The following is a 23,337-nucleotide window of genomic DNA, read 5'->3' on the forward strand; positions in this document are numbered from 1 at the left end:
ATAGGCATTTTATGTACCAGGGCCGCGGTATCTCTTTCGAACAACCCGCAGCCCCGGCAGGCCTTGGCCCTGCTGGGCCCCGCTGGGGTTGCTGACATCTCTTTGAGGAGCGCGTGGAACAACGCGCGCCGTCGACACGGGCGCGAAGCCACCCTTCCGATCAGATTCGGTGGCCTCGGCGTCCGCAAAATTTCCAGTTTAAGTCTACCGGCGTTCCTATCCTCGGTCTGCGGCACTAAGGAGTTGACCAGCAAAATTTTAGCCCCTTCACTGGTCGATTCTGGTGCATGGTATGAACGCCTGGAAAGTGGCTTACCCAAATACAGCCTTCCCTGACAACTCGGCTTCCCAGAGACAGTGGGACGAGCCGCTCTGCAGATTGACGAGACTAATTGAAACATCTGTCAATACTGCTGAGCTTGCCCGCCTACTGGCTGTGGGAGAGTGGGAGTCAGGCTATGGCTTCACGCACTGCCGTCACCCAGCGTTGGGACCATGCTGGGTGACACAAAATTCCGGCTCGCTACATGCCTACGCCTCGGCGCTCCCACTGGGGCTCCGCATCGCTGTCAGTGCGGCGAATCTGTGGACTGCCTTGGGCACCATGGTCTTTCCTGTGGCAAAAGTGCTGGTCGCATGGCACGACACGCCAGCATAAATGACATGAAAATGTGGAGTCCACTCGTGACCAAAAGGCAGGCCTATACTTCGGCCAAAGGATATGCATTGCCATCCAGCGTGGCAATGCAGCCAGCCTTTTGGGCACGATCCCCGCTGACAGCGATGCGGATGAATTTTTTGATACTTAGTTTTAATATTTCCCCCTTTATTATTTTTGTAAATATGAAAGTCTGTGAGACCACCACACTGGTCAATTTTGAGGTGCCATGTCTGACCGAGGCTTTAAATGCTTGGAAAGTCGTGCAGCCGCAGTGCCGGCCGCATACCACGACATGCTAACATCAACGACGTGATCCGTCGCGCTCTTGTTGCCGTCGGCGTACCAGCCGTACTCGAACCAAATGGCTTGGTACGCGACAATGGCAAGAGACCAGACGGCATTACGCTATTTCCGTGGAAGTTGGGTAGGACTTTAGTGTGGGACGCGACATGCATCGACACTCTTGCGCCATCTCCCGGAACTCTCCCATCCCGGAACTGCATGTTGTGCTGGCTCCGCCGCTGCACAAGCAGAGAACCTCAAGCGGCGCAAATATAGTAACCTTATATTCAAGTACATGTTTAAGCCGTTTGGGGTTGAAACTCTTGGGCCGTGGGGTCCGAGAGCCCGCATTCTTGCCAAGGATATTTCCCAGCGCCTGGTTGACACTTCACGGGACCCAAAGGCTGGCTTTTATTTCGCACAGAGGTTGAGCATTGCCATCCAACATGGCAATTCTGCCAGCCTTTTGGGTACATTACCCAGTGACAGCGATGAGGAACAATTTTTTGATGCACTGTATTAGTTTTCAGACAGACAGAGCTCAAGATTCGTGCCGATAACTATAAGATTACTCTTTACCCATCAATATCGAATACGACAAGCAAAACAGTGACAGCGATGGAAGCTACGTCATCTTAGTTTTAAAACTGATTTTAATATTTTTTGCGTCAAAACTAGTTGAATGACATAATTTTTATACAGGCGCTATTAAAGCAAGTTAGGGAGACGCGGTACAATACGCGTGACGACATGCAGTTATTTCAAACAAAAAGCATAGTGTAAGAACAGTCAATTTTTGCTTGCCACAAATTGTAATCCAAGCGTAGTAGAAACAAAGGCTAGTGGTAGTTGTACCCAAAGCGGTAGATATGTATCGTGTGTCTTTAATCGAATGGCGGAGGCCTACAGCGGCCAATATATACCTAAAAAAAACACTCGTAGAAAATGCATACTTATAGGAAACAGGGGATTTAACCATTAATTTAACATATTAATTGAATCGAATAACATGACTGTGTACGTGCATCTAGAACCAGGAGAGTAAAATGTACCCCTAAGAAAAAGCTTTAAAGAAACGCAGTTTTATCAACAAATGTAGTCTAAACCTTAAATATGTTTGTTCTAGAGAGATAACAATTTTGTAAAAGTCCCGATATTAGCTATTTATTCGCATTTTGTACTGTAAAACACAAAATATCCTCATTATGACGAGTTTAGGTGCAACTTTTGAGCACGTCCCAGTAGTCGTCATAATAATTCTAAAATTGACGGGTTTTTGGTCAAATAGGAGTTTTAAAGTACCAATAGATGTCACATTAAAAAAATATATCTTCTATGTTAAAAGTATTACAAATTGCATATTACATCGTTAGCAAATAAACTTAACTATCTAATTAAACAAAGAAACATACCACAGACCCCACTGGAGTTATGTAAATCAAAGCACAAAACCACGTGCTGAGTTTTACTTTTGACAGCTGAACTTCACGAAAAAACTATTTTGTTAGGGCACACACTTTTCGAATAACATATCTCAGACGCCATGAATGTTAAAACCCCGTATTGTAATTTCAATTGTGCAATATATTATCAACAATATGTTGACATATAAACCGGGCCATTTTAAGTTCAATAGAAATAATAAATAAAAGTTTTTAGATTAATTGACGACTATTGGGGCATGACGACTTCACCCGCGTTTACCTTATGTAAAAAACAAATTAAAAATGTCCCTTGTCCGTTTTTGGTCCTTCGAAAAGACCGAACGTTTTAATTCATCTTTAACAGTGCATCTGTATAATTTTACGTATTTTAGACAAGAATAGTGAACAGCTGACGATATAGGCGTTAGACGATCTCGCGTACCTCGAGGTCGCCTACATGCGTCCCAAACATTTCATCGTAAAGCAAGTCGTTTTGCAGAGGAGTCGCAACAGAAATAATTTGGGCTAGAATATTTTAAGAAAGTAAAAAATTTTATTGCAAAAAAAAAACTAAGATTAAGGTGACAAAAATAATGTTTTGTTTTCCGGTCCTGACATGAACTATAGTTTTTGCGATTAACAAGTGTAGAAAAGTGGTTTCATTAACTTTTTCGCCCAATTAGGTATAAATAGTATACTAGTAAATAGTATGGCAGAATAAAGTATGCTGTGCCGACTCCAAATGGCAGAATGACAGGCGGATAATGATGGAGCTTCAAGTAAAGATGCAGTTGAAGTTCACAATTTTTTATTTGGGTTTAAAACATGGGCGGAAAAAAGGCAAATTCTGGTTTGAAAAGCTGATCTATGTACTGAGATGTTCTAGAAGAGGTTGCATGTAGGAAGTTTCTCTATCTAAGTGCATCTATGTAATATCGTAATGAGCGTTTTAAATCAAGTTTATCATTAAACAGAGAGTGGGAACAGCATTGAACCCACGTCACATTAAAATATTGCTTAATTCAACACGTTCGATTTTGTGGGAATGCGTATTAAATATCAATTGGCACAAACATTAACCACCTACTTTGTGCTAATCAATCGAATATCAATGTAATGTAGCTTTAAGTAGTTACTCGAAAGGCATTATTGCAGTATTACTAAAGACAATAATCTGGGAGAAGGTGAAAATGGTAATTTATTACTAATTTTATTTGTCTCTTCTACAGCTCTGCAGCAATAAATGAACATACTTGTAGATCTTACAAACAAATAATTTTTATCTCATAGCACATAATTTGGTAACGCAGACGAAAACATATGTAATTGCAATTGTCTAATGTCAAGTTTACGTTAAACTAAAACCCAATTTATTATCGACACCAGTTATTTTTTAATCGTTAACCACCACGCGACATGGACCCATAAAATTATAAACATAATTTTACCACCGGAATGTAATCGTAAAACCTATTTTCATAATGTAATGAAAATATTCTCCAAAACTGCGTAACTAATTCTAGCTAAGACGGGATATTTTGAAGACAGTAAAGAGCTTAGGGCGTGCGCACAGCTGCGGCAAAACAATCGTAGGTGCTACCAAATCAGATGTCGACGATTAGTCATACGACATGACTCAAACGAGGCGTTCATACATTTAAAGAATTTTATGCAAATCGTTATCGTATGCGCCTAACAATGGTAGAGAACTTAAGACGCTTCTGTACATACCAACTAAATTAATTATTGTTTTATTAAGAAGCCAGAATTTCTGAACACCAGCTTTACTAAGGGGTTGCCTGGGTAACTTGGTTGTAGGTCAGATAAACAGTCGGTACGGCACACTGGTTCCAACGGCGGATCCAGGGGGTAGGTCACAAGGTCATGACCTCCCCCTGGGCCAGTTTCAGGACCTAAGAGGACCAATAATTGAAATGGTTAAACACGATGTTTTATGTTTTTGTTATAAGATAATTTTTATTCCGAGTGAATAGGTATAGATACCTACATAGTTACAGGTAGAGTAGTTTTGCTGAAGAATTCGTGCTCGCAACGCTCGCTCTCTATTCTTTATTTACTCTTTATCCGTACCCAAAAGGAGGAAACGGGACCGTGTTACTAAGAATCCGCTGTCCGGGTTGCCGTCTTAACCTATGGTGCAGGGTGTGTGAATAACCCGGGCGCCTCGATATCAGGGGCCGCGGGACGCCCCACCACCAGGAAATTTCGATGAAATTACACCAGTTCCACACTGTATCATGATACTGACAAAAAAGTCGCCTTCGCTTTGTTGGATTGATCATTTTGATTATTTTTAACTTTTAACATCCTCCAACTAAGTGAAAAAATTCTAGCTCGCTACGCTCGCGAGTAAATGAATATGTCTGTACTGTATATCTGATTGTTTATTATTTTTATTGACGCACCGAATCAACGAACACAAATGGCGCTCGCTCTAATCACGGTTCCTTTTTATTTGTACGTAATTCCCAGTCTGATTTGTGAGTCTTCAAACAAATAATTTAAAAAAGTTCGCGCTCGCTGCGCTCGCGGCTACTTGTTGCTTTACAGTTTACTTAATCAGGTGCTTTTGTGTCATAGGCTCAAAAAACTTCGCGCTCGCTTCGCTCGCGCAATATAATATATACCTTACCTCGACAACTTCGTAAGTCAAATATAGCAAAAAATAAAATATTAATGGAGTCCTCAAAAACAAAACAGTTTGCGCTTCCTCGCTGCTTGTTACTTTACAGCACTTTTTAAAACTTATGAACTTTTTGTGTCCCAAAATTAAAAAATTTGCGCGCTCGCTTCGCTCGCGCTAATTTTTAAAATCACGTTGTCCTGTCCCGACTTTCATAACTTAAATCTGGCCAACAAAGTCCTTTACCTACCAAAAAAGTGACTCGTTCGAACGTTCTTATTTATATTCCTTGTAAAGTAGTCGATCAATTTGTACTACTCAAAATCTTTCAATAGATACATAGGTGGCGTTTGGGTGATGATTGCACCCAGGCGCTACATGAGCGAGAGACAGCCCTGATCTCATGAACCCTTACCAATAGTAAGACAATTGAAGTTTTCACAGAAAATGTTTTACTGTTGTACACAATACTTTTCAAACGTTTAGTCTTCAACCTGAAAAAATTCTCGCGCTTGCTATGATCGCACTTTCTTGTATTTGTGCTGTATATTTGTTATACAGCAAGAAAGCGTTTTCATCTACTTTTAGTTCTCGAACTGAAAAAAAATTTTCGCGCTCGCTTTGCTCGCGCTTTTTTCAATTTCGCGTCTCTGTTTATGTCAAAGAAATCGCGTTCGCTCAGCTCGGACCATTTTCTACATAAAAACACTTTGTTAACCTTAGTCCTCGACCTGAACAAAAATTTTCGCGCTCGCTTCGCTCGCGCTTTTTTGTTTGACACGTGTATGTAGTATATATACGAGAAATTGCTCGGGCATTAACTCTGCTCGGGCCATTTTCTACATGAAAACACTTTTCTTAACATTCGTAAAAATTTCGAGCTCGCTACGATCGCGCTTATTGTATTTATACTACTACTTTTAATATTAAAAGAAGTATACGCTACAATATAATATTTTTTGTGACTTGACCACAACTGTGTGACCCCCCCTGGCACCGAAGCTGGATCCGCCCTTGACTGGTTCTGCATTTGGTTAGACTGGAAACCGACCCCCAAAGTAGTTGGGAAAGGCTACTTAGATGACGACTTAGTTTGGCCAAATATTTTGGTCCTTCTGGTCTATCGCTCCGCACAAACAAATATTGTAAGGGCTGGGTTTTAGCAAACAACCGATCCGGATTTCCAAGCCACAACACATTAGCCACTACGTCCGTCATGGAAAAATCGCAAACACAGATTGTCTAAAAGCCAGTAAATACAGGAAACCATTACGTTTCGTCGTAAACGAGAACGGACAGTACATTCGACTCGATCCACAGTTCGTCAGTATCTCCAGGCGTTTCATACGATAATCGTGTCATTATTCGATTATATCGAGACTTTCTTTAATCGATATTTTTCTCGATTACAACTTCGTTTGAAATTGGTAGTGAAGTGATTGTGGGTACTGAGAAAATGCAGGATTTGCGTCACAAGCAGGTATTTGTTTTTGGCTGAAATAATTATTATCAGAATCTGAATTTTATTAATATCAGAATTATTCAGGTTCCTAGAATTAATTTGGGGTAATTTAAAAGTATGTTATTGATAAACAGGATGATCAAATTCACTGAAATGTCAATATGGATTTGGGTCAGCTCAGTTCATCTCTGTTGTCACGCTCCAAAACGTTTCTAGGAATAACATTAATTTTGATGATCGGCAATGAAAGAGTAGTTATTAAAATATATTTCAAAGAGATATAATAAACGTTACGGGTAGTCAGAAGCCAGTAAGTCTGACACCAGTCTAACCAAGGGGTATTGGGTTGCCCGGGTAACTGGGTTGAGGAGGTCAGATAGGCAGTCGCTTCTTGTAAAAGCACTGGTACTCAGCTGAATCCGGTTAGACTGGAAGCCGACCCCAACATGATTGGGAAAAAGGCTCGGAGGATGATAATAAAAACAACACTTGATCATTTAGCGTACAAAACTATTTTTTTTTTTGTTGTAAATCGGTCTCAGAGGAGTATGATATCAAAACAAAGGATAACATTTTGATAAATACTCAATCCTTCTCCGTGTGAGGGAGGCCTGTGCCCAGCATTGGGACGGTAAAAAGACTGTAACAGTAATATTTTCAGTTTTCGAATTATATTTATAACGACGCCTTAGAGTGAAAACCTCGTAAGTGCAAGAGATAACTTTTCAGGATAAGGATTGGTATTCGATATTTTTTACGATAAACTTCCAAGAAATGCAATAAAAAAATATTGAGAAAAAATGCATTTTTCAGGATAAGGATTAGTATTCCATTTTTTTTACGATTATCTACCAAGAAATGCAATAAAAAAATATTGAGAAAAAATGCATTTCCGAGGTTTTCATTCTAAGACGACGATAATATTTTTGGACATCTATTTCTGTGATTAGGCATCGTATTTTACAATCAGCCCAAAGAATTGACGTGCCCTCTTTGAAAGTGAAGATTACCGGTTAAAACTAAATTATTGACCTGATATTTATGGTAATATTGGCCTTCAATTTAATTGTGTGTATACGCTTTAATAATCCTACTAACTTTATTTATCTATGTACTAATCATACCTATAATTTATTTATTATTTAGAGTTCAATAATTTATTTTGTTGATGTCCTTACGCTCCAAACCTTTCAAATTGATCTTCTCCTCTAAATCATAGAATAGAAAAATGTGTAAAACTATTTATCACACTGTTACAAAATTGGTGTGATTATCTATGCATGAAAAATACGGTTTTATAAGGATAGTAAAAAACTATACCCACACTATTGCATTGCCCATGAATCCCTTAATAGTCCAACTGACTAAATAATTACAATGAGGTTCTAGTTTGTCAGATTTCTCCTCGAAATATATGTATTTAGTGTCAAAAGCCGATACCGAGTTGACACAGCATGAATGGATGGCAATCCTCCTCAAAAATAACTTACCAGATTTATATTTCCAAAATCACGTAATAACTATCAGCCAAAATAAAGAAACAAACAGTACGTACACGGACTTGCAGAAATAGAGCAAAAACTCGGTGGTTTAAGGCAAGCGTTTAAAAACTGAACATCTTGTAAACACAACGTGTAGGTAATCTACAGAACATTGTTCCAAAAATAAAATTATTTTCCTTTCTCATTCTAGCCCCCACCAATCCCGGGTATGCGTCCTCCACTCGGCTCCCCCGGGGGTCCGGTGCCGGCCCCCAAGTCGTCTATGGGCTTCGTGATGCCGATATACACTATCTGCATCATCGTTTTCTTCGTCTACACTCTTAGCAAGGTATGTAACTGTTTTTGTAATATGGCATCCAGTTCTAAAGAGATCAGCCAGTTGCGCAAGATATATTGTAGTGAACAGGCATTTGCGCCGATGGAACTCCCTATTCCTTTACTCTTATTGCCCGATAGGACGGCAATCGGAGGGAGCTTACGCGCCAGTGTATCATATCAATCACCTACTATCAGATTTCGGATTGAAAGTTTGAAGGTACAAAGCGATTTCGGCCTTACTTGAGACAGCCGAACCCGAGGAAGCGTACACAGCTTTTTTCACTGATCTATGTTGAAACATATATGGCATACTCTTCAGATTCTGTTCAAACGTGGAGGCTCATCGCCTTACGAGCCCATCACGCCGGACCCTCAGTTCAGAAGACGCGTGTTCAGGGACGACTCCAGGACAACACCTGATAAACTAGGTAAGATCTACGTTTATTTTGATTCTGATTCTGATTCTAAGATCTAAGTTTATTTTAAGCATATATGGATGACATTATGAAGAGTTGATAAAAGAGAAAAGAGCTGTCTGAAAGTCTGAAATTCCATGAAAACAACAAGCTAAATGACATAATAACGACAAAATATGATCGTTTCTTTTTATATAGGAACATTTTTGAGGAAAAGGGAACTTATGAAACATGCGAATTAACTTAAACCCTTTTACGGGAACAAAATTATATAGTACAATAATGGTTCAATAAGATATCTGCGTTTCTTAGCTATTAATGTAGTTAGTTTTCCTATATATTTGTAAAACATTTTTAACCAAGATCTCTTACGCATGCAGGACCTAAAGAGCGGGACACAAGTAAGTAATATGTTGTCATACATTTCTGTGTAAACAGGAAAATAGCTACAATGGTGGCAGTTAATTAGTAAACCAGTAATAATATTTACAACAGTTTTGATAAAAATAGGCCTCGGTTTGATAACCGAATTCATACTTTTCGCAAATGCATTAAATCACACAAAAAAATTATAGTCAGTTTATCCGTCACTGTATAGTTTGCGTATTAAAAAACACGAAATTACACTTAGTTGCAAAAAAAATTGGCACAGAGCACTTTACACTGTCTCAAAAATTTTCTCCATCAAATAAAAAGATCTTCGTGTTCAATAAAAGAAATCACTTACGATAGTCGTTATGTAGTTTATGTTACAGACATGCTAATGGATTGGCATAACGAGTGGTTACGTAGCACACAGTAACTATGTATAAATGATGTGCGTATGTACTTACTTCTATTTGAAATGATCATCGATTAGGGCGTGTTAACACCTAGTGTAGATTGTGGACGTCACGTATTGTTAACCATGCTGTGTTGTAGAATTTATTTTTATTGTTATACTTTACTATGTTTTATTCAAAAAAGACTAGTATGAAAATGTCCCGAAGTCTTTATTTCATAATTTTTATAATTTGGTCCTAAAGTTGAGTCGAAGGACCAAAACTTTATAAGCACCAAGTTCCTAAACGACTTATAAAAGGACCAATAACTTACGACCATTATTTTCATAATCATAATTTGATTCTAAAGTTGAGTCGAAGGACCAAAACTCCATAAGGACCAAGTTCCTAACTGTCGTATGCAAGGACCAATGATTGACAAAGTTGGCTCGGTACTCAGGGGACGTGGAGTTGGAAGCGCTGAGGGCTCGGCTGGCGGAGACTGAGCGCGCGATGCAAAGGATCGTCAGCCAGTTGGCGCAGCGCGACGCGGTATACTTGGGCTACTGGTGGACTGGCCTTGGACGAGGGAGAGGCTGGGTTTCATTGCGGTTTCATTTGCTTGATGATATTGTTATATGATTTTGTGCACTGAAATTGGCAACTAAGATTGAAAAAGACAGCATTTATTGCTGGTACCAAATTTATTTACTATTCATATTTAAGTCAAAGATAAACTTGCAGCTAGCGAAAATTCAAACGCAGTATGTTGACAGCAAACGTACGAGTTGTCGTAAAATCATACCCACGTGTCCAAATATAACAATGTCATCTATATACGTGCGCAAATGAACTGAAACAGCGAAACCCCGTCGGCCAGTTGACCATTCCAGCCAAATATCTTCGTTATAAACCGTATTATTTAGATGTGTACCTAGCAGCTTGCGGCATGGTGACGGTTGAGCCCTTTTCTAGTTGTTCGGGTTGTTAATATAACTTGCCAATACGAGTGCGATGCATCTACGATTGTGGAATCTAATGTCTTAGTCATAGAGTTGAGATTTCTATATTCTAGTTTATAGAGTGGATTTTTGGAGGTAGATTAACGGTTTCCAGTTTGTTTTCCTAATAACATATGTTTATAAGGATCCCCCATAACATAGAATTGTGTGAGGTATTGTCAATTGTTTTGTTATTTTAGAATTAAATGGTCCCATGTGTAATGTGTCTCGTTAACTTGTGTTTATTGTGAAAGATGATTGTTAAAAGTTGCATAACATACAAATGTTATTGTAAACAAATGGCTGTCTTAAAATGCTTTTAACTTACAAGAGAAGACAAAAATATTCCTGGCACTACGACAAATATAATTTTTACTGCCAAGATTAACATCAAGTTAATATCTTCGACAATCTGAGTTAACTGTCTCAGTTTAAGGTTATTTTCTGACCCAGAATTCACTTTATAAATCCATGCAGCCAAGTTTGTTTCCCGAGATAGTGATAAGTATTACTTGGCCCACTTCCAGCGGTGGGGAGCATGCCCAATCGTCTGATGCATCCCGTTTATTTTCGTCAACGTCCTTCGTTGTTTGTTTTTATATGTCTATTTTTAATGTATTTTTGCGTTTTTAATTTGGTTTTCCTGCTAAAATTATTTGGGATTCATTCATGAGTTATCGAAGCGATAGTCTTGTTTTCAATGAAGATGTTTCTGTTTTTAATTCGAAGTATTTATTACGCAGTCGCTTACGGTATTTAAGAAGTAATGTCAACGATATTATTCACGATTTTCTATTAAATATTTGAGGAGCAATTCGTTTTTTTTTGTACTACTGCTAAAGGCCGCAAAAGAATACGTAATGGCCCTGAACCTACCAGCAGAAGAAAATCTACCAAATAATACCTTGGTGATGGTCATGTCACCAACTTTTTTATCCAATATTAGAAACTAATATACAATATTATCGGGCACAGTTGTTACCGCCATATCAGGGCTGGTAGCCGAGGTGCAGCAGCAGATGGAAGCGAGCTACGCGCAGAATCAGCAACGACAGGTCAATGCATGCCGCTCCTACCCGATATGGTCACTTACTACAATACCCATATGGTTTATGGGTTGCAACTACTTATCTGTCCGTTGTTTGCGATTGGAGATTGAATTTTGATGGTAGCTTTTGAATTGTGACTCCAATCTTTAATCGTAAAATTATGGGTAGATAAGTTATTGAAATCTGAAGGTAGAGTTTGAAATGTATAGACTTGACAAGTTTTGAACGTCCTGTATTGCACCATTTTTGCTCACGCAATTTAATAAATTGATAGCTTATGTCGACCCTGAGGTTGTTAGATAAACAAGAGGGTTTAATTTGGGTGAATAATAGTTTTCATTTACAAAAAAAAACGCGTCTAAATTGGGATCTATCGTGCCACAGACTTAAATACCGGTCTAACTTGTAACACCACCCTTTAAAAATATGTTTTTCATTACTCAACATTTTATTGGCCAGTTAAGTACTTACAGTACAAATCGCAAAGGTGTTTAGTACCAATGTGCTTCGCCATTTAATAATGCTATGAATACATTTGCCTGTATTAACAATAAGATGTGCCAATTTTGGCGCACATTACACATTGCTGGCGTCAATGTAGACAGTGCGTATCCATTTGTTAAATGTCTTTGACGCCTAAATTTTTGATGCATATCATTTCTCATACTTGTCGAGTGCTCAGATTTCAATCCGTTAGTTCGTTTGAATCGAAGATGGTATCAATTTAAGAATATAATATTTCTCATATATGCCATCTAGTCCTGAGCAGAGTTTGTGCTATGGATACTTTTTGTACCTGCATACATAGGAACACCCAGGCTAAACAAACACAAAAAGTTTGACTTATGCTGGAATCGAACCTGAGGCAGGCAGGTTCACCAAGACCCATTTTCACCAACAACTTGGAAAATTGAAGTGAAAATTCATAGTAAACAGTTGTTTTAAGAAAACTGACGTTTATGTTGTCGATAATCTTGGGCCTAACTACTACGCCATCTGGTCCTAATATTGTCTATAATTCTATACATTTCAATGTCTGTATTCGTGTGTTATTGTAGTAAGTGATAGTCTTTGCTCTCTGGTCCTAGTTTCCGCGTAGAATAGACAATCATGTAATTGTCTGGTCCTACTATTTTTTAATTATTATTATTTCTAACCGCTACCTTATCCAGAATCCTGTCTTGCTGTAATTTTGTGTATATGTTGTTTTGTTTTTTTTTTTTGTATTTTTTTCTTTTATCAACGCATTTCAAATAAAAAGGTTATCATCAATGAATTCGATCATTATATTTTCTATGGAATCATAACGATAACGAAATATTTTAAACATAAATATTTAAAGGGAGACGTTATTTTTTAAACTGATTCAACTGTAGTGGAGTCCAAAACTATGGAACTATATACTTTAGGTACCTACAAAACTGGGAATTGAAAATGAACAAATATGTACTTTTATTTGACGTATTTCATTGTTTCTCATTTAAATACAATTTCTTAAACAATGGAACGTAACACACGTTTAAATCTACACCGTCTCTACACTAATTTAATTCATAGCTTCTTAGGCCGAGACTCCACAAAAGCGGAGTAGAGCAGAAGTTTTTAAGCAAGCAATAGAATTTCGTTATTGAAACATTACGTATCCACCCACTCAACGATATCCACTAAGTGGTGAAGTTCTATTGGTTGTTTAAATATTGTTAGCTCTGCTCCGGCTTAGTGGAATCCAGCCTTAAGCCTCAAGAAGCAAATCATAATTCATACCATACATTTTTCATAAACTTTGGTTGCATTCTCACAATCAACATTAGCATGTAATTTTATCATCCGTGTTTAGTTTATATTGCCTTCTGTCTGCCTGCACCTGTGAGCTCCGCCCTTGACTAACAAAATAATAATAATAAATCATTCATTATTTGAACCATCATCCTCCGAGCCTTTTCCCAATCATGTTGGGGTCGGCTTCCAGTCTAACCGGATTCAGCTGAATACCAGTGCTTTACAAGAAGCGACTGCCTGTCTGACCTCCTCAACCCAGTTACCCGGGCAACCCGATACCCCTTGGTTAGACTGGTGTCAGACTTACTGGCTTCTGACTACCCGTAACGACTGCCAAGGATGTTTAATGACAGCCGGGACCTACAGTTTAACGTGCCATCCGAAACACAGTCAATGGTGTCTAAGATATACTTAGAAAGTACATACAAACTTAGAAAAGTTGCGTTGGTACTTGCCTGACCTGGGATTGAACCCGCGCCCTCATACTTGAGAGGTTGGTCTTTTATCCACTAGGCCACCACGACCGATCATTATTTGAACCATTTAATAATAAAACGTCTTTATTGTAGGGTATGTATAAATAAATATTGCACATAATAGGGGATCCTTTTTTGTTTCAGCTTTTTAGTTCGTTATATCGCTGAAATTTTTATAATTGGTGATATTTTTTTCAAGTCATGAATTCCATGGTTATCGATTTGCCTATATTGCTTAGGTTCATAGGTATAAGTTATTCATGTCAAAAATGATGAGGTAAAAATAATTAAGTGGACTGTCTAAACCGTCTAGCAATTAAAATTTCAGCGTCATAACTATATTTAGATGCGATTTTTGATTGGCTGTGTAGGTGTAAGTATAGATAAAATGCTCTGTATTAAATACTTTTTATACTTATATAATGGATATTCTTTTGATTCTTTTTTGTTTGGGTTTTTCCAGTATTTCATTCAGTAGTTCAATTGTTTTTTTTTTTGTAAAATGAGCAATTTTTTCTGTTTGAGTGTGTTGTAGTTTTGTTTCCTTGTTAGATGTGAAGCGTAATTTTGTTTCAGCTTTTATAATAGGCAGCTACTTACATGCCTGCAAATCGAGGCTTGCTAGATAAAGCATGAACTTCCCTGTAGACTACAAAGACCAGTCTTTGTCTCCAAGCGTAAAAGGACCAAAAAATATTGATTATATTTCTCACATTACAGGATGTGCAGGATAATAACGCTCGCCCATACACGAATGGTACAATCATACACAACAGTGGCCCGGTGCATATAGTCGCTAGTGAGTATCGCGAGCCATCCAAAGAGAGATTGGAAACTCGGGAGACGAAGGAAGAAAGTCCAGCTCCCGAAGAACCAGTTAAATCGACCCTAGAAGAAAAAGAACCCATAGAATCAGAGTTAGAAAAGAAAGAATCTACACCAGAAGAGAAGCCTGAGGAACCTCAAAAGTCTGATATTGAAGAAACTCCTATCGCAGAACCAATTAAAGAAGAAAAAGCTATTGAACAAAAAGAACCCACTCCTGAACTGAAAGAACCCACACCTGAACCGAAAGAACTTACACCAGAGAAAGATGACGCTAAAACAGTTGACAATCAAGAAGCAGAAGAAGAAGAATATGAGGAAGAAGAGGTAGAGATAGAAGTTGAAGAAGAAAGTCCAGAAAGGGAAGTGGAGAATGACACAGATAAGTTGATTAAGCTAGCTGATAACGTGAAAGCGGAGAAGAATGGTGATGTGAGACATACAGAGGAGTTTTTGAATGAGGAAACGAAAGCTTTGGCGGAAGAGAAAGAGAAGCAGTCGACACCTGAACTTCTAGAAGAGGCTATTAAAGATGATGATGATGATAAGGAAAATGCCAGTGTTAAAGTGAGTATCAATAGTTATTTTTTATTTTTAGAGTTACAGTATACTAAGATCATTGTTATGGTGGTTCATGGAGGCCTATGAACAGTTGTGGATGTTTTCCCATAAAAGTGTCTGATTGAATAAGTCATTTATTTATTTATTGCAGTCTTCGTTCTTCTAGTTCTAAAATTCTATGATAGCATACTTATGAAGAAGGGAATAAATAGTCTAGAAATTGACTTAAAGACAGGCAATAAAGAAAATATGATATTCGATCATGAAGTAATTATAGTAAGAAGATTCGTAGGTTTTTGTTCCCCAGCTTCCCCAGGTTTCATTATTGAAGCTTTTGACTAACCATTTATGTTCATTTGTGATGTGGTGTATGTCCAGTTTGGGATTTTCAGTTGCACCTTCACATGTTGCATTAAATGCACTTTTTGCTGCAATAAAACATTTTAGTTTACATTTGAAAACTTGTGTTAATACTTTAATCACTTTGAGATACGTAGAAAAATTATTCGTCGTTTTCAAAATTTATTTCAACACCAAATAAGATTTTCTGGTCCAAAAGTTTTAACTAGCGCCTTTAGTGTCAAAAGTAAGACGTTATGTAGGGACGGTACTTGCAGCGTTTTCAGTTTTTACATCATAACATTTTATTATTAATTTTGTTTTGTTTTGGTCTTTGTTGAAACCTTAGCTTTTATCCGAAACTATCCAAATGACGTTCTTACACAAGTTCTAACTTTAACCACTAGAGGGGTGCAATTTTGGCTCTCAAGACCCTTTAAACTTTTCTTAATTTTTCTGCGTATCTCGTAACGTAACCAAGCACACATGACATAGGTAGTAGGCATGGAGGTGCGAGCCCACGCGGCGGACGGCGGCGCCGCGCACTCGCACGCGTCACTCCCGCACTCGCACTCGCACGTGTCGCACTCGCACGTGCCACACTCGCACGCGCCGCACTCGCACGCGGCGGCCGGCTCGCACGAGCCGCACCGAGCGGTGAGGCCGCATGTCACCGTGCATATTGTGCAGACTGTTTATGAGTAGATGTGGAACCTCTTTTGGTTAAAAAAACTAAACAACAAAAATCATTTATTCAAACTGAGCTGCAAAACTGCACTTTTTGGATGTCAAGAGAAATATTCCTGATTATGAAGTAGCTTTTCGATGTGTTATATACGTAGCTATTGAAATCCTAAAGTATAAATTATTATGGAGAGTACCAAACTTATTTTTTTTAATAGTCAAAAGAAACTCCACATCTGCACAATTATTTTTAGTAGAATAATATTAATTGTTACTATCCACTTCTCCTTCGTTATTTACCTATTTATTTTTGTTATTTATAACTATTAATTAATTATATACTTACGTATTTATAACTTTCAGTAGTTAGAGTATGGTAGTTAGTTTTGTTGCTTCACATTCCAAAGCTTAGTATTTATTATTTAGATCGACTGTTTGCTCAATAATATTGTTATGATAATAACAGTAATAAAATTTATCGTTGTGTGTACATTGTCTTAAATTAATAATGTCTATCTTGCGAGGTAAGGAATTTACTTTTGTAGTAAATTTTATAATGATGTAAACACAATGGTAATACAGTAATTGCAAGATATAGCATAGAATAAAACTGCTTGCATTTCTTTTATTTAATATTTTGTTATTTTTATACTCAAAATAAATATTTTGATTTTTAAATAAGCAGTTTTATTTTAACTTCTCTTATAACTAAAACCGTACACATTTGTTATTAATATGAACATCATACATAACACACACTCGACAAAACCAGTAGACAAAAGTCAACACAAGACAAGTCTATTAGAGATGGCTATATGACCTACAAAGAAAAATTTTAGATCCAAGTTCTTTGTTGTCTGCATAAGGTCGTGTAAGAACGGCAATTTTCTTTTTGTGGGGCCAAAGGTTAGATCCAGGAGTCTAGACTACATAATTATCTCTATCCGGGTACGGAAAGAACAAGTGCCCTCAGGACGCAGGTGAAAATATGAGCGAAAGCTTGTTAATTTACAATGGAGGGATTGCCCATATGACCACTGTAACTCAGTAACTGGTCTGCAGTAGCCTTTTTGTAGAACATTAGTAACTAAGTCTCAGTATATCATAGTTGAGACTAAGGAGGAAGGAAAGAGATCCATTGGTGAGACATAAATGATTATTCAGCTACAGCAATAGTGCGTCAAGCTCGAGACCAAGTTCGTGCACACAACGACAAACACACACACGTGCACACAAGTATCTACAATCATCCAATGGCATGTATGACCCAAATTAAGAAAACGTTGGTAGATACAATCGAATACAAAAAGATCGAAATCTAGCACGCTCTGTAAAGGGCGAAACAGTTCCTGAAGATGTTCTAACAAAGTCGGGTCACACATGTCATTGTTCTATAGTACCTACACCAGTTGAAACTAGTTGTCACCCACAGCACGAGGCGGAGCAGGTGCAGGCGATCTACCTGGACACGGAGATCCCGCAGCAGTCGCGCGTGCTCGTCGCAGACTTCGCTGAGAACACCGCCGCCAGGCCCAAGCCCACCAAGCACTCGCCGGTAACTCAATGTTGATAATAGACAATTTGAAGTTTTTACTAAACTTATTGGGAATTAAGGAATAAATTTCTAGCTCAGCCATATTTGCCCACTTCCGCCATACAAAATTTGTCAAGGCCAGTCTGATGCATAAAACTGGCTCCGAATATTTGTTTTGGGTGGGAAATCATTATCTGACCCCTCCATATCAATGAGCAGGTGGGAGTGTCCGACTCTTACTGACTAAAACGTACCATGTTCCTTCTGGAGCCTTTTGTGTATCAGATCCACGGTAACTCTTTCGAAGAATCCCAATTAGAAAAGAAACCCAATTTTAGCATCAAAGTAATACAAAGAATGACTACAGTCTACATGTTAATTCCCCACAGATGGTGGTTAGCGGCAAGATGACGCTATCGCTGATACAAGACGCGCCCCGCGACACGCCTGAGAGAGACCTAGGTCTGTTCTATATTTATAACTTAGTCCACACTGAAGTGTTGTGTTACCAGTTACAAAATCAATACAGTCTTTCCCAGTAAATAAAGCCCTATTTACTGAGATGAGATGATTTTCACTTATCTATTATGTGATTTCAGAATCGACAGTGGACGACTTCACCACGGCTAGCGCTCTCACACAAAATGCTGAGGTAAGACATTCCTACCGGGTGCATACCACACAATCTACAGTTCTCGCTAAATTCAATGGCGGTTTAGGCTCAGCTCATGTAACTTAACAACAAAATTATTGACGAAAACTATACTTACTATATTTCAGTTCTGTCCATTTGGTTCTATCATTCCTTCCATTAAATGAGCTAATACGTATTTTTACCTCATCCATGCCATTGACATAAAAAATGTGTGTCGTGATAAACAGTAGCCTTGATTAGCCTGTTTACTTCATATATTACAGAAAGAAGACGAATCAGAAGAGGAAATCGAAGAAGAGATAGAGGTTGAAGAGATTGAAGAAGAAGTTGAAGAAATTGAGGAGGAGGAAGAAGAAGAAGTACCCGACCAGAAGGAACAGAAGGAGAAGGGAAACAAGACAGAGTGAAGTACTGATAGATTTATATACTCCTTGAATAGTAAGCCAAATAATTTTACAATTGTAAAGTTAGCTATTTGACTCCATTCGCAGTAGTATGAAGATAATCATATATTTTTGACTGTCGTGAATTTAGGCAGCCAACTTTAGATAAGCTTAGCTTGTATGAAAAACATGCGTAAGGAGTCGAATGGTTAACTTCAGAGTAGCAAATTTATTTGGCGCGAACTGTAACTATAGTTATGTTTTGTGACTATGTGTTCCGGTTTTGGATGGCAAAGCAATTTGTACTTAATGATAGTGAGTTAAAGTCTATTATAGCCGTTAGGAGATGACAGAGTTTCAACTTTTTTTTGTGAAATTATTCAAGTACAGGTCAACCTCTTTAGTATTTTTGGTTATATAAGAAATGTCAAATCATTGGCAACACTGTTCCTTGTCCAAAAAGGTCTTGCCATAAAAATATATATACTCTGCATTATAAATCATGTCCATAATTAAAGTATGTAAATGTCTTTTCTCGAATATTCTGTCCAGATCATACCAGGGTAAAGTTTGTTACAACACAAAAACACAAAACATAACATTAAAAATAACTGCTTTGTTTGTGGTCAGTGACTATTTGTGTATTTATTTTGTCTATGCTTCTCTTCCTAGTCTATGTTGTTGAAGGTGTATATTTCATTCTATTTGTCGTTGAGTTTTGCTTTCGACGGTTTTTTTTTATTATTGTTATATTAAAGTTGGATAATGTTTAAAGAGTGTTTAGATGTTTCTGGGCGACTTTTTGTCTGACCTTAATTATATTCTACAATAATTAATATTTCTCTTCACAATTATGATATGATATACAATTCATAAACATAAACTTGGCAGCCCCTTATAAAGATTGTCATTGCATTCTAGAGTTGCCAACATACCAGTCCAGTCTTCCTTGAAAATAATACTATTCCCATGTCCCAGTCATGTAACCGAAGTCAAGAGTCCTCAGAAACATTTAAACACATTTACAATATTAAATAATCTGTTACATATTAATATACGAATTTATTATATGAAGTGTTCGATAATTTGTGCCAAACATTACTTCAGGCTTCAGGCTTCTTAGCGTATTCAGCCGTTTATTGGGCGATTTTATACGATACTTTAATTACTTACCAGTCTGAATTAGCCAAATTTTATTATTAATACCTATAGGTAATCGATTATCTTATGTATTAAATGTCTATGTTTTAAAGTTAGCAGATAACACTGCAGTGCAAAAAAACTGCACTAGAAAAAAATGGGACATGAAGAATATCTTACTTAATTAAATGTAGCATAATCATGACACTATTGGTAACTTAATTTGGATAGTTCTAGTTTTTGATTGAAACCATATTCTAGGTCTATGGATTAGTTAGTATGAAGAAATTTTAAATTGAAGCTCAATATACTGTGCAGTTTTTTTGCCAGTAAGTATACTAATAGGGATGCCCCAAATTATCTTGTCTCCTACGAATTGGGTGTTTAGTGTAATAGAATAAATATATATTAATAATAATGAAATTTTTGCACCTGTGTGAACCTATATTGATAGTTATAATTATGCATTTAAGGGATATTGTGACAGTTTCCTTTTATTTTTCTATCAAATTTTATTTTTGTTATATATGGAAACAAGGGGAAATAATGTTATTTGCTTATTTTGTAGTGTGTTATTTTTTACAGGAATAATGAATACGCAAAATGATTAATTGGTTTAATTGCACTTAAGTGTACAAACATGATTAACCAATACTATTGATGAAAATTATAAAACTACTAATTTCAGTATTAAATAATGAGGAATACGTAATTTTACATTCACTGTAGCATTTTTGTTATGTTATGCTTAAACCTGTTTTTTAGTTGTAAGCAAGGATGTGACTAAAGGAGAAAGAAGGTTTGTTATATAAAAAAAAACAATCTGTTGGAACTTCTATGAGTTGAAAAAAAAAAATAGGATTGATTTGTCACTCCTTTTGGTTACAGTCTTGATTGTAAGGAAATAAAAATGACTCAATTAATTTGTGTTTTATTTGTTTAGTAGCTACCAATGATGTACTCTACAACACGACTAAAAGAATGGGTTCCAAGTTGGAATTCCTGAACCATTGGCGGCCAGTCATGAAAGTGGTATCAAATGGTAGCTCTACTAATAAAGAATAACTTTTACTATCTGTGTCATTCTGTGGATATTTGGGATAAAATATATTACTACAACAGAATTGTAAGAGCTTATCACTCAATTATTAGCAGTCTTTGATATTTACTTTGAGCTTTTAAAAGCCTTTAAACTTTTGTTAAGAGAATGGTCTGTTATTTTGTTTGGGAAAGCTTTTGGATTCTCTACCTTTTTGATTCATATAGGAAAAGGAGCACCTTAAGCTGCGCTTATAATAGTCCCGGCTGTCATTTGAACATCTTTGACAGTTATTATAAGTACAATAGTAAGAAGCTAAGAAGTCATGACTGGTATCTTCGGGTTGTAAGCCAGAAAAGTTCAGAAGCAAAAAGAGCACTTTTAGTTTTGAAGGTTTTCACTGCAGGGAAAGAACTTCAGAAAAGTTATTATAAGACCATATTATATCCATAAAAACCAACATACCTACTGCTGATGGCCAAGGGTCCATAGAATTTGCCATCTGTCCTTTTAACACGTTCGCGGACACTACAACTTTAAATTGTGTACCAAAATGACACAGTAAATGTCCATACAAATTATACGACGTGTATGTACGTAGCGTCCCATCGTAGCGTATCGTCCCAAGACATCATGACACAACCGAGCGCGATATGCACGCGGGACGTGTATACACGTTGCGCGTTAATTTCGAACGATGACGTTTAATCTCATTCTGTCCACGAACGTGTTAATATTGTTACTGTCTTGGAATTATTACAGAGGAGAGCAATAAAACCAACAAGTAAAAGACTTGATTTATTGTTATACTTAAACAATTAAATAACATAATGGTTGATCTTATTTACATTCTACTAAATCCTGTTGTGGACCTATCTGTTGATGTTCATTTACTTAGAACCTGCAACAAGAGATGATAGTAATTATTAGGGGAGGAAAAAACAGGAGACTACTGCTGATACCAATTTTTTTTTCAATGAACAGCTTACATAGAAAAATAAAGTCAATTTAATAATTTGTTTACACAAGATGCTAATCTGCATTCCAAATAATGAGCTAACATAAACTATGTACTACAGTGTCAGTAATTACCTGAAGTCCAGTTCTTCAACTCATCAACATCTTTAACCATAGTGAAGTCACGTTTCCCTGATATAATGGACTTGGGTGCCTGGATGATGTCTGGGAAGAATATCCAGCCTTCCTCAACAGAGGTCTTCTTGACGATGCCGGCGACACCCAGGATAACTGCAGCAGGGACAGCAAGGATGGGGGCTTTCTGCCAAGCGGAGAAAATACTACCAGCAACGGCACCACCAATGAAATAGTTCAACTTATCGTTCTTTCCTCGAATGTTCTGCACAGCGTTAGTGGTCACTGTGAATCCCGCAGCCATGCCCACCAGGGGGCCCACAAACCATGCCATCCTTCCTACTGTGCTTGCAAAACCTTTGGGATGAGAATACATTAGGATATCCAGCGTACCGAGGGTCACACCAGAGAGCGCAGCATATTTGGAAGCCGCGAAAGTCTTCATAAAGATGTCCTGACCCTCGGGGGTGTCATAGTATTTATACTTTAATAGCTGGCTCATTGTGGTACTTAATATATTTTTTGCAAAATAGTTACACAACACAGTGCGTGAACCAGGGGGAGGACACTCCGTACATTTTGACAGCTAAGTAAACGAAGAGTCGCCACCTTTTATTTGGCCCGGAAACTATTTACTATCTAAAAGATACCTTAAATTACCAACAGATGGCACTACACTATAATCGATTTTGTTTGTTAATATAAAATTATTTAAGCAATATTAATTAGAGAAAAGTATGAGGAAAATATTAGACACTTTAAAAAAAGATATAATAGGCGAATAAATTAAAAACGGTTTAAAAAAGCACAAATATCAAATTTCATCTAAAAAGACCTGGTGTCAGTATTCCAAGTAACTTAACAAAACCGATCATAATAATATCAATATGGCGGTTTTTTGCATTCCGCATACACGCGTAAATAAAAAGTAATATATAATAATTATTTGTTTTCCTTCGACCTTTTACTATATTAACGATGACATTTTCTATTAGGGTAAGTAGCACCATGTAACTATAACGATAACCAATGTTATAGTTATATGGTGCTACTTACCCTAATAGAAAATGTTATGAATATGATGCATAATTATAATATTTTTATAGCTATAGCTATGTAGGTAGTTCGGGGCCAATTTAGAGAAAGATGGCGCATTGTCAAATTGGGTTGCAAGAATAACACGTGAGTGGGCTCTCTTTTCCCTATATATTACTTTACTCTTTGGCGTGAACTCCATGAACTGTCAAAATTACAATGTCAATTTTCAGTCAAAATGTCAAAATTGACAAATAATAGAAGACTGTTTACGA

The 23,337-nt window shown here is 37.3% G+C and overlaps 2 protein-coding genes across 6 annotated transcripts in view; one reads left to right on the plus strand and one right to left on the minus strand.

The window, feature by feature from the left end:
- The window catches only part of LOC124637937 (glutamic acid-rich protein), a 35,993-nt gene extending 15,174 nt beyond the window's left edge, over window positions 1–20,819 (plus strand). For 3 of the 5 annotated variants that reach the window (XM_047174676.1, XM_047174678.1, XM_047174680.1), the window contains exons 4-12: window positions 8,166–8,303; window positions 8,613–8,721; window positions 9,931–10,022; window positions 14,496–15,167; window positions 15,996–16,157; window positions 17,617–17,739; window positions 18,108–18,180; window positions 18,318–18,370; window positions 18,637–20,819. In XM_047174676.1, coding sequence (XP_047030632.1) covers window positions 8,166–8,303; window positions 8,613–8,721; window positions 9,931–10,022; window positions 14,496–15,167; window positions 15,996–16,157; window positions 17,617–17,739; window positions 18,108–18,180; window positions 18,318–18,370; window positions 18,637–18,780 — 1,566 coding nt within the window. In that variant the 3' untranslated portion in view covers window positions 18,781–20,819. Of the gene's footprint in view, window positions 1–8,165; window positions 8,304–8,612; window positions 8,722–9,930; window positions 10,023–11,446; window positions 11,527–14,495; window positions 15,168–15,995; window positions 16,158–17,616; window positions 17,740–18,107; window positions 18,181–18,317; window positions 18,371–18,636 lie in introns of all 5 variants that reach the window. The other 2 variants (XM_047174677.1, XM_047174679.1) reach the window with 2 other exon arrangements.
- Window positions 20,820–21,720: 901 nt separating this feature from the next.
- Window positions 21,721–23,337, minus strand: LOC124638529 (NADH dehydrogenase [ubiquinone] 1 alpha subcomplex subunit 11). Its single transcript, XM_047175502.1, has 3 exons — window positions 23,260–23,337; window positions 22,028–22,582; window positions 21,721–21,836 (listed from the first exon to the last, which is right to left on the minus strand). Exons 2-3 carry the CDS (start codon window positions 22,527–22,529, stop codon window positions 21,826–21,828), a joined length of 513 nt encoding a protein of 170 aa, XP_047031458.1. The 5' UTR covers window positions 22,530–22,582; window positions 23,260–23,337; the 3' UTR covers window positions 21,721–21,825.

Source organism: Helicoverpa zea, chromosome 17 (genome assembly GCF_022581195.2).
Source record: "Helicoverpa zea isolate HzStark_Cry1AcR chromosome 17, ilHelZeax1.1, whole genome shotgun sequence".
NCBI lineage: Eukaryota > Metazoa > Arthropoda > Insecta > Lepidoptera > Noctuidae > Helicoverpa > Helicoverpa zea.